This window comes from Eleginops maclovinus, chromosome 13 (genome assembly GCF_036324505.1).
Source record: "Eleginops maclovinus isolate JMC-PN-2008 ecotype Puerto Natales chromosome 13, JC_Emac_rtc_rv5, whole genome shotgun sequence".
Taxonomy (NCBI): Eukaryota; Metazoa; Chordata; class Actinopteri; order Perciformes; family Eleginopidae; genus Eleginops; species Eleginops maclovinus.
In genome coordinates, this window is record NC_086361.1 from 13,123,380 (window position 1) to 13,135,509 (window position 12,130).

General features: G+C 39.4%; 1 protein-coding gene across 3 annotated transcripts in view; it reads left to right on the forward strand.

Annotated features, from left to right (window-relative positions):
• tshz1 (teashirt zinc finger homeobox 1) overlaps nt 1-12,130 on the forward strand; it is a 141,144-nt gene that overhangs the window by 108,952 nt on the left and 20,062 nt on the right. Inside the window, exons 1-2 of one of the 3 annotated variants that reach the window (XM_063899992.1) lie at nt 4,699-4,914; nt 5,073-5,691. In XM_063899992.1, coding sequence (XP_063756062.1) covers nt 5,652-5,691 — 40 coding nt within the window. In that variant the 5' untranslated portion in view covers nt 4,699-4,914; nt 5,073-5,651. Of the gene's footprint in view, nt 1-4,698; nt 4,915-5,072; nt 5,692-12,130 lie in introns of those variants that run through there. The other 2 variants (XM_063899994.1, XM_063899993.1) reach the window with 2 other exon arrangements.

The following is a 12,130-nucleotide window of genomic DNA, read 5'->3' on the forward strand; positions in this document are numbered from 1 at the left end:
GTTAGATGTGGAGATATAGCTTGTGTCAAAGTTAGAGCCTTTTCTTTATTAATTTTTTATTATATATTCTTATATTCAGGCTGTCAATGGGTGTCTGGAATCTGATAGGACCCATCATTGATTGAAGATTACTCAAGATTATGAAGAGAGGCATTATCATAAGCTGTAAACCTTCGTCATTCCAAATGTTAACTTATTTGAATGACACTAAGGGGGAAAAAATGACTCTCTTTCAGTCCACTAAGAATAAGTTTAGACGTCCAGCGCTCTGGCAGATTTCTATAAAACTTAAAAGAGGAGGTTTGTCAAAAAGCATATTGCTGAGACGTTAAACACCACGTTTCACCTCTGACAGCAAATTTGCAGTATTTGAATGCTGACACATGCACATACCTTTTGACATCAAAAGTTTATGGCTGCAAAATAGCTCGGGTATTTAGCCACAGGCCAAAACCTGCAAATACACCGTTAATTATTTATGAATATTAAGAGGTAGACTTCATATTCTTGGTTTATGTCATGATGTTTTTTGTTGATACGCTTTGCAAGATAATTCCAAAATATACCTTAACTGAATTTCATCACCTAATTAAACCAATAAAAGTGTAAAGGATCATATTCATACATTCACCTCAAACTTTGTCAGCACAAACACTTATATTTACTGCTTAGCATACAGATCCACTAAAACCGGTTTTCAGCTCGTTTACTGATGAAAAAAAGGATATAATAATTACATTTTTGCTGCAGTGTGGCTCCGGCACATTTTCTATAATTGTATTTTCTTTTTCAAAAACCAGATCATGTGATGTTCTCTGTGGTAGTGATGCTGTTAGTAATACTGTGAGGAGAAGGATGGAGATAGTAGTGCAGATGATGAAGAATAGAGAAGAGAAAGAAGATTGTGTTTACTGTGATAGTGTTTTCGGATATTTTTAGAGCTGCATATTTCATGTATCGCATGTTCAACCGGCAGGCAGAACAGCTCGACTTGTGTTTGGATTTCAACAAAAATGTAGACAAAAAAAACTTAAGGCAATACTTATTTTATATTTGTTTTATTTTATTAAATGATCAGACAATTTTACAAATCATGTTCCGATTTGTTGGACGGAAAACAGAAAAAAGTTAAATGAAAATATAGCTATAGTGTTTTTTATTCTGGAATGTTCATGTGAAAAATGTGCGCTATAGTTGACAACATTTATAATAGACAATTAGATTAAATTAAAGAACTTCCTCACTTACTAAAAAACTTGTTGTTTACTCACTTTCATAGGAGTAAATGTTTCCATAATATGTGAAAATGTTTTAATATTGTGTGAAAAACATGTGGATTTAGTCATATACGGAAACCACACAATGTTACAATACTTACATAAAAAAGAATACATCTTTACATTTTTGTTATGGTTGTTCCTATCAGTTTAAGCTTCTAAACTTTTTCAAACAAGGTCCCTCACCTCATTTGACAACCTGCAGAGCTCCTTTAAGTACGATCCAGCAGATCTTGTAAACAGCTTCTCTTTGTAGATGGTCACGTCAGACATAGGGGAAAAAAAGGACGAGACAAAAGTAAGTAGGGAATATGTATGTAAAATATACATGACGACTACAAGCGTGTTACACAGTATCGTCACACAGAAGAGAAGGAAACAGGACGACATGTCATCACGCTGTCACCGTGCCACAGTATGTTGAAGAGGGGCTTCATGTAAGTTGGGGGGTGGGAGACAACTGTTTGTTTTTTGTCATACATGCATACGGACGCGGGTGGCTGCCTCACAATGTAGCTTCTGCAGCAAATATGGATCATAATCGTGTATTTAAGATATTATAAAACATATCTTGAGTCACATTGTTCTTATTAGGTCACAGGTTATACAGAACAGCATTTTTCCTAGTAGGATTTTTTTATCTCAACTGAAACATTTGAATCGTTCATCGTCTGAATCTGATTTTCAGGGAGGAGCAGTGGATTTTTATGAAAATACATTTAAGAAGATAATGACAACAAATACATCAAATGACACTCATGGATATACAACATGTTTTACTTTTACAGTATTGTATATATGCCATTTAAAGAGATGAGGGTCAAAGAAAGAGTTAATCTGAATGAAAATGAGCTAAATACTGTTAAAATATATAAATATGCTGTGAAAAGAATTTACTACAAAGACAGAAAATGTATCATGATAATAAATTAAGTATATTTTACAAGAAAATTTGATCATATATCGTTATCAAGTCCTGTTTATGTGCAGACATTTCAGTTCAGGTATGGTTAGTACCCTTGCCTCTTGAGCCACATGTCCCCCCCTGCTGGCCCAGGATCAGATCCTGCACTGGATCCCTCTGCTGTGTCTCTTATGCTTAAAAACATAAAGCCTTTACAGAATGAAAGAATTCTCACTAAACCAATACCACAAATATTAAAATGTATTTCAATGTCTAGCTTTTATTGTATATTTTTTAGATGTTAGGTTTGTTTTGTTCAAAGTTTTTATTCACTAACCTAAACCGTTTAGAATCGTTATGAACACTGAAGATGGAAAATAATTTAGAAGCCAAATGGTATGATTTTATTGAAGTGGTCGATGAAACATGTTGTTTTTCTTATTCTTCTTTTATATTGCTTAGTATCAGAGCAACTAGTACATTCTTTTTAAATGAAAATGTTAACTCAGAAGCTGTGATAGATCTGTGTCCCTTATGTAATCACAGCCAACCTTTACTGATTTAGTTTTGGTTGTGAGGTACTGCAATCTGAAAACAGTCCCACATTGAATATACCTCGAAGAAAATATTCAACAAGTGTATTATTCTAAATGAGCCCGCAAAGGCTGCAAATAAAGGCATTGGTATTAAACATTGTTTCCTTAGATGTTAACATATGATTAGGTTTTGTGTTATGGTGTTTGTTTAAATTGTAAGAAATGTTTCTGAAATTTGATAAGTCTGAATAAGTAGGCTTACTTTTTTAATGCTTCTAAAGCACCTCTAAGACAATGAACAATATCTTGTTGTATATATCTGTGACTCTTCTGTCCATCCGTCTGTCTTTCGTTAGACTTTGGGATGGAGATATTGGTGACGTAAATCGGCTCCATCAATCAGCATGCAGGCCGCTTTGACAGACAGGGACAAACAGATGTTGGGGCGGTCCTTGGTATTTCCTTTACTTCATAACAGGCGACCTCAGACATCCTCTCTGCGCAGATTATCAGTTTTTACAGACTGGCAGTAGCTCAGAAACCGGGCGTAAAGACGCAGAGATGTTCAGAGGAGCTTGACTGCTGTGCGTAATGACGAGGAGACACTGGCTGTTTATTACATGTTCACTGAGAAAACGTCAGGTAGGGGAGAGTAGATTTGGAAACTCACCAGAGTCAGTTAAAGCAGGATTGGAGAGAGTTTGTAATCCGGTTTCTGGTCAAAGATCCAGTCCAAACCCCCGGTTGTATCCCGTTGCTTGGTTAGTCATGTCCTAAAGTCCTATGGATGGCTGCACGCGGAAGAAGATCGCATCCAGTGTGAACTGAGCCAGCTCCCATACCAACCAATGCATATTGTGTTTGACTCACTCAGAAATAAATACAAACTTTAGACTTATTTTCCTTCTCTCTATATAAATCACGCTCATTGGAGGTAACATTAGCCTACTAGTGTGCCCTGTATAAACACTTTATGGTGGATAATAGTTAGGATGGAGTGTAGGCTATTAATGGAGCCTCTTGTGGATTCAGAGCCCCTCCCCTTCCCCACAAGCCTCGCTAAAAAGGTGTAACGAATCGATCTGCAGCCTCCTTTGTCCCGCTAAAGAGGTCACCGAAAATATGCACATTTTAAGCAAACTTTGGAGCAGAGCAAGAGCGGATTTGCACATTTAAGACTGTCTGAACAAGGGAAAGTCCTTATTTTATCCTACATGTTGTGCTCAAGTAAGAGAAAAACAGAGTCTTCAAATTGGGTTTTATTCAAGGAAACACTTTTATTATTATCGTTGTGTTTTTATGTAATGTCATTTTCAGCAGTTTCACTATTGACATGAATTATTTGGCTATTTCAGGTTGTAATCCAAACCATCAGTCAGGCCTGATTTTGCTATGCTTTAAGTAATTATCCTCCATGTGCCGGACCATCTAAATCTAGTATATTTCATGGAGATTTTAGCGATTTCATATGGAAATTGTATTTGTATATGTTTTCCAATTGAAAATGCAAGATTTGCATTGTTGTCGTTAAATCAGTCCTAATCTAATACATGTACTAACTGTATTACAGTATCAGCAGGAACTTTTACCAAATCCCTGTTTAATGTTTAGATATCTCCCTCTCTCACACACACACACACACACACACACACACACACACACACACACACACACACACACACACACACACACACACACACACACACACACACACACACACACACACACTTGCTGCACGTCAAGTTTTTGAATGTCATTCTGTTGTTTTTAGTTTAAAAATTGGCTACTTGCATGTCCAGGACAGGGACGCGCCTCTCCTATGAGCGGAGACAGAGAGGCGTTGAAAGGAAAGCCATCCCAGTGAACAATTAGAGCCGCGGATTGACAGGTGGGCTCTGACTGTCAGGGTGACGCTTGTGGAGGGGTGGAGTAAAGGAGAGGCCGGAAAGGCAGCTGGATGTGTCTGTCTATCAGTGGGAGCTGTCTGAACGCACGGTGCATCACCAATGTGCGCACATTTCACTGCGGAGAATATCCAGGGACGCTCGTTAGAACAAACAATAATAAATAAAACCCCGGAAACAATAACAACAGTAAGTCTGATGTTCAGAGGGCGGGCTTGCTCGATGGGTTTTGGGATGACTTTCTGAGAAATTCGTCAAGTGTCTGTGTTGACAATCGGACGGACAGCGTATATGTGAGTATTTCATTATCCAAGGGGTGTTTTCAGGGAGACGGGGTGTGAGCTGATCGCTGCTGCGGGATTTTTCTCCACACACACACACTTGACTGATTGACACAGAGACTGGCTAACGTGTCACTCTTTCCTCCTTTTCCTCTTATTTCCTCCTAAAGACTGTAGCGGAGCCCGGAGCTGGCACCTGGAGGTACGGAGGAAGCGAAACACTACGGTGCAGTTTGGACTCTGACGCCGAGTGAATTAAAACGCCAGAAGAGGATCTCCGTTTTCTTCACTTTTCCCGTGAACAGAGGTATGAAATAGTCCAGTTAAGGGTGTAAACCTCTCTGGATGGAAACGCAGCGAGGATCTCTCGTAGCTGTCCATATTCCCCCTTCGATAAACTGTGATCCGCACGGAGCTTTCAGCCAGTTTTCACCGACGGCAGCCTGCGATGAGTTTCTGTGATCGGCAGAAGTTAACGGACGAGCTCCCATTCGCTTTAAACGATCTGTATTTTTAATTTTCCCAACGGACATACCGATTATAAAATGATCAGAAGAGAATAACTCTCCAATTGCATCGATAAAAAAGACTTCTTCACCCTTCGAGGGATCTACACTTTCATTCCAACATCCAGCTGAAGAACTGAGGAAACGCTGCTGGCTTTGATTTCCTCATTTTTGGTTTCCTCTCCAGTTTGTCCGCGATTTTTATCTCTGCATGAAAAGTCAGGCGGAAAGTCTTGCAGCAGCATGCCGAGGAGAAAGCAGCAAGCACCGCGGCGGTCAGCAGGTAAGCCTGATACACACACATACACTTTATTGTCCTAACAGTCCGTGAAACAGCCAGGAAGCACATTCAGTACGCATACAAGTTTTCTCGCAGCGTGCAGGCCTAATGCAGGACACAAGACGAGGATAAGGGGATATGTTATAGACAGTAAGCTCGAGTCGTTATGTGCATTCAGCAAAATGTCCTAATGTATAATTGTCCAACATTTTAACAGTCTATAATAAGTTCATTGTTACTTATCTAAGGCGTGTTGGATTGGCAACTGTAGTGTTACATTTACGCAGCCATTCCTCAGTGCCAATACTGCCTCTTGAGAAATGAATACACTTCACTTTCAACGCTTTAAAGCTGATCCTCCACTAGGTTGCCAGCATCCAAGTTCCCCAAACAAAGCTCATCTTATCTCATTTTTACAGGCCAACGTGTTTGATGTGTTGGTGCCAGTAAAAAAAAAAAGTGGCGTATTTTGAGCTTGTGTTCCGCTCAGGGATTGCCATCCTTGATTTGATGCTTGATTGATCGCCTGTCATGCGACTGCCTTTGATCTATTCATTCCTGATAAACATCAGTAAATCATTCACCATAGAGACACGCATGCGCCCCGGCAGCTGGACTCCCTCAAAGGATAACTGTTTGCCCCCACCAGGAGCAAAGAAAAGACAAATTGAAAGAAAAGTTCTCAAGCGGGATAAATACTTGCGATTAATACCCAAGGGGGAGGGAACAAGGGAGTAGGGGAGGAGGGGTGCTGGGGCGTAGCGAGATCACAGAAAAGCATCTCATACAGAAATAGTCCCAAAATACTGCAGGGTGAAGAGGGGAGGTTATCTCTAATGGTCACTTTAAGCTCTTGACCTGACCTCTGTGTGTGTTTCTCAGTAAAAGCTGTGTTGTGAATGTCATAAATGTTAGAGACAGGGTGCAACAACAGAATTATATACATGAAAACACAATTATAAGAGTGGTAAAGTATGTAAAATCCCAATTATGTATCATAAACCAGTCGATATTTAAGTGTTAAGGTGTGTTTCCGGTGAGCATCTGTAAAAATAGGCACTATAAATGTTAAAAGTTAACCACTCATTTGTATTTACGCTTTGTTTTAAGAGAAAGAATCTCAGCAAAAGTAAATAATTATGTATGTTTTATAACACAATATCTGTTATAGCTCCCACATTTTGCCTTCTGACACACAGGCCTACATGCTTTCGTTAAGTTGATCAGACATGAAGTGTTCTGAGGGAGAATGGCATGTTTGCCTCCATCCATTTGATGTCCCTGGGCGATGTGTGTGATTGACATGCGTTTTTCAAATGACGGGGAAAAGAGGAGCCTTTGAAGTTTGTGCAGTAATGACCAAAGCCGAATAAAACAGCTGTAGAATGTTAAGCAGGCGGTGGAAATGTGAGGTTAAGCAGACTTAATCAAGGTTGTGACAGAAAGACTTTGAACTCGGTGGGGCTGTAATTTCTAATTGACGCCAGGCTTTAGTGATGGATAGAAAGAAATGTGTTTGAAGAACAAGCCTGGAAGTGAATAGTGTCGGTTTATACCTCTGCCACTGGTGAAATCCCCAAAAGAGAGCATTAAAAAAAAAAAGGGTTTCCTGTTGTTCAGTCTCTTCTGGTCACTCAGTCAGCCAAGCTCTGAAGTGGCCCCATTCCGGCTCAGCTTTTGAATATTGATTTAATTGTCTGTTTTTGTGACAGACACATACATCACAGGCAGTAATGGTCAATCCCAACTTGGCAGGCTTTGTCTCTATGTTATTTCCAGCACATGACATATGGTCAATCTAAAAAACTATAACACCTTTACTGAAGTGTATGCGACTGCTTTGTCTAGTGAAATGGTGTACACACCTTTTTAAACACGGCCGTTTTTTACAATAAATTACCAGATATTTCCACAACCTGGATTTGTCAGTTGTACTAAAACAAAATGTTGCATACGCTCCTCAGAGAGAGAAAGAGAGGCTTCAATGGCTCTTTGTATGCCATTTCAAATGGGCTCTGTTTCATCAGTCACAGTGATGATTTTAGACCCTGTAATGGCGCTGTACCCTATCTAGTTTATGACCAGTGACAATACATCAGTGTTCTTTCATTTGGAACCACATTACTGCATCTGTTAGTTTTGGCAGTTGAGTTCAGTGCAGTGCAATTTGAGCAGCAGAGACTTTTGCTGCAGTCATTTGTCGTCATTTTCCTTTTTTTTTCTTGTCTCCTCTCACTGGAGAACTGTTGTGCTGTGAGGTATTTATCATAGGACCTCAAGGAAAACAATGCAGTCATATTAAGTTATTGTGATAAGCATTCAAATTTAGTAAGAGGAGAAATTTGAAAGATAAAACAGTACTGTGACTCCAAGCGAGTTTAGTTCCTTTCTATCTGTGATGCATTTAACACTTTACAAATCATTTACATTCTTTATCTTCCAAAACACATTTACAATTTCACAATATTAACAAACTTAATGGGGGATCAAAATTGCAACACCTATAAGCACCACATATTTTAACTGTATGATATTGTTTACATTGGTTGCATTAGCCTATTTAAATATGAATAATATATTATGCATATTACATAGATAGGCAGTAATTAGTTCAGTTATAGATGCGAAATGTGGTGTACAAGATAAACAAAGAAGCCATAACTCTGTATTGGCCTTGATACCGAGGTCACCATTTTGATTGCTGTCGGAAAATTAATGGTATTTCTGCATGTTTACTCCCGCTTTTAGTTGCCAGCCACAATATCTTAAATCAAGCACTGTCACTCTAAGTAATGAATCTGTCAACTAATCATTCAACATGTCAGTGTGATTACAGTGTGACACTGTGTTGAATTCATTCCAGGAGTTAAAAAGGTCTACCTGTAAAAAAAGATATATTTTTACCTATCCTGCACAACATTCCTGAGACATAGCAAGAGGCGGGGCAAACGGTATGTGACCAATCCACAGTGGGAAGGACCAAGATACTGGTTAGTTTGTGGGATAAACATCTTTATAATTACTTTTCTTACATTGATTATTCAGGGAAGGTCAAATCTACTCAGTTTCCTTTCACTCGTAAGTGTACACGTTTGGAAATATTTACTCCTGCACGATTCTTATCTCCACTGACAAAAGAGAGAGCAGCTTCTACACTGACAGAATTAGTACAGGTCATGAAGGGAGAGAAAGTGACATGCTGTGATATTGCCAAACATTACCATTTGGAAATTTGTTCTTTCATAGCTAAATAGTGTAATTAGTTTGCCTTTGTCTCCTCTTGATAGAAATGTTAGGCGACTGGCTGAGTTCGGCCACTCACACAATGATGCTACTAATTAAAAAGTTTAGCACCCTAAACATAAATCAGGTTACAGTCAGAGACTGTTGATGCTATTAATTTCTTTAATATGTATGATTCAGTGTCTCCAATAAATGGACATCAGTGCTTCATTTTAATGATCTGTCTGTATAGCTTAGCTCAGCATGTGTTTAATTAAAGCGCTCTGCAACATTTGTCCAGATTGAAGACGCAATGAAGAACAGGATGCACAGACAGTGACTTGCCTTATGAGCTTCAGAACTGACATCAGCGGCAGAACCCCCTTTACAGCGCAAAACAACTACCTCAATGCAGAAGGAGTCTCTTAATTATGACTTGTGGGCGGGGGAGAAATTGAGTTTCCATTCTTCCCGACGGCATCGTTAGCCGTGGTCCCTAATTATCTAGGTAGCTGACGGATCAGTGACAGGACCCCACCGATTAATGCTTACAAATTCAGCAATGTGTCAAGTCGGCAAGCTGCCTTGATATAATCAACTTTGTGTTAGCTACTTTTCACACACCCAGATATTTCAGTGTACACTCATCAGCAGAGGTTGCAATGTGATGTGACAAATCGGAATGTGTGCCCGTGTTGGACACAAACACCACTGTGACCAGGGTATTGATGGTAGCAGTCTCAACTCTAGATGTACACCAGCTAAGTAGAAGAAATATGACTGCATATAGTATGCAACATAGGTAGTTTTCAATAGTAAAGCAATAGCTGGATTCCATTGGATGTGAAAGATGTTCCTAATACTTTCCCTCTGATCGTTCTGGCAACAACCTTTTGGTTTGTTTGACAGAACAGGAACAAAGTTCTAAGCGAGGCAGCATTCATTCATTTTGCTGCTGTTGTTGTAGTTACTTTGCATTGTATTTCTTCTGCAGAAATCTAGCTCACGGCACCTGTCAACTGAGAAGCCATCGCCTTGGAACCTTGTGTTGGTTTATTGGGATGTTTCTGTTCAAGTTTTTTAATGACATTTGTCAGGAGTTGAAGCTGTGCTGTGAGAAAAAAATACATTATTTGTGAAGTGAAAAGCCCTGTAGATGCGAACAGAGCGTGTGTGTGTGTGTGTGTGAAATATTCTGATCCTCTGATAAGGCAGTGTATGTAAAGTGTCATTAACAGGTGACATTGACTGAAGGAGTCAGTGGATATATTTGCTACCCCACACTCCGCTCCACCAGCAGTTTCATTTGCATGTGGTGTCAGAGCCGGTAGGCCTTCAGGAAATCAAAGACACACACTAATGCGCACACTCGCACAACTACACTCGCACAACTACACTCTCTGTCCTCATCTTCATGGAGGTTAAGTGACAAATGAAGATCGATGACTGCTCTTATGGAAAAGAGAGGGTTGAATTGAAAATATGTGGGAATTAGGCTTGCCAGCAGGGTGACGATGTAAAGGCATTCAGCGCTGCAGCCCAGAGGTAAAACTATCCCAGAGCCTGATGAGGTTCAGAGGAAGCAGGAAAACCTGGGTTTTCACTCAGGCACGACACAAAGAGCCTTGACAATGAAGTAAAGAAAACAAGGTCATTTTTACAGTAATAAAACTCACTATCATCCCTACTCTCAAACACTTCCTGCATGTCTTTATTGTCTCTGGTTTTCAGTGTCTGTTTTCCATTCGCAAAGATACCTTGGCTTCGTTTCAAAACAACTGCACAACAAAAGCCATGATGTACATTGGGGATGTAAAATAATAACGATAGTGGAATAATCCACATGATTTATCCTTGAGGGGTTTAGGGCTCAAGATGCAAAACAAACTGTTGGTGCTGATTGAGTAAAAGAGTCAGTTGGGTGAGCAGAGGAGAGGGTGAAATTACAGATAGGGTTTGTAAGATTTTCATTTCAATTGCTTTAAACATTTTCACAAGCTAAAATATTCCCCTTTGTACTCAACACAAACATATGTATTTCACCAATCCTATGTAATTGTGGGCCTTTATTCTGGGCATCAGGATTTACGGTTAGGGCTGCAATTAATAATTATTTTCATTATCAATTAATCTGCCAATTATAATCTTAAATAATAGATACAAATGTTACCCAAAGCATGTCAGAAATAAGATAAGAAATACCTGTTTTCATTTCAAACAGCTAAGGGTTAAATGTCTTGTGATTGTTGTCAAAGAAACAATTTAAAACCCCCACAGATATGCCGCTGACCGTCATGTAAAAAAAGAAAGGCATCGAATCCTCACATTTAGAAGCTGACAATTAATTGTCTGATATTAGATGAATCTTTGCAGCTCTAGTGAGGTATTTAGGGTTAGAAAGAATTGCAGTCAAATAGAAGCCAAGAAAGGGACAAAGGGAATAAGGCTAAGTGTAAAAAAAAGGAAACGTGCAGAAGAGAGAGGGAGAAAAATGTGAAGTGATGATTTAAGGCAAGAAGACGGGAGGTCCAGGGTACACTCAGAGGTCAGTGTGTACTCAAGGGAAGCCTCCAGCCTAGAATGTGTTTTATTTTTACAATACCGAAGTCTTGTGCATCTGACATCTAATTACTTTAATATAAATGCACTTTATGTTTTTAGTTTTACATTCCAGTGCCATGTAACACCGGTGTGTCTTGTGTGCGTCCTTCCTGATTAATGCTCTGTAGGCCAGACTGACGCCGGCATTCGAGAGACAGAGTTAACCAGTGATGGCTGCTGTGATCTAATTTGTCACAAGCCAGACTAGACGAAAAAGACTGCTTAGATTTTGATATTTGTTTCTGCATTTTGCTTGGAGTGATCTCAGAAATAACTCTTTTTTTCATGCTACACTTGATCTATTATAAATGACCACTGAGGCGGCGCCTGTTAGAGTAAACATGGTGAACATGCTAGAGATAAAGCTGGAGATTCATGGCTACCATAACAGTCTCGGTGAGGTTAAATTACTTCTCAGTAAGCTTCTCGTTTTTATTGAATCTTTTGTTCCCTTTTATTGCTGATGTTTAAGTCCAGAGTTCAGTACATGAAGCTAAGAAAGAAAAAACTGTCTTTGATCTAACCGGGTAAATGTTAGAAAACAGCAGTGAGGTGAATGAGTTGCACCGGAGGCCCCGTACGACCCAGCCCCTGAGCTGCTTCTGTTAGCCAGCCTTGA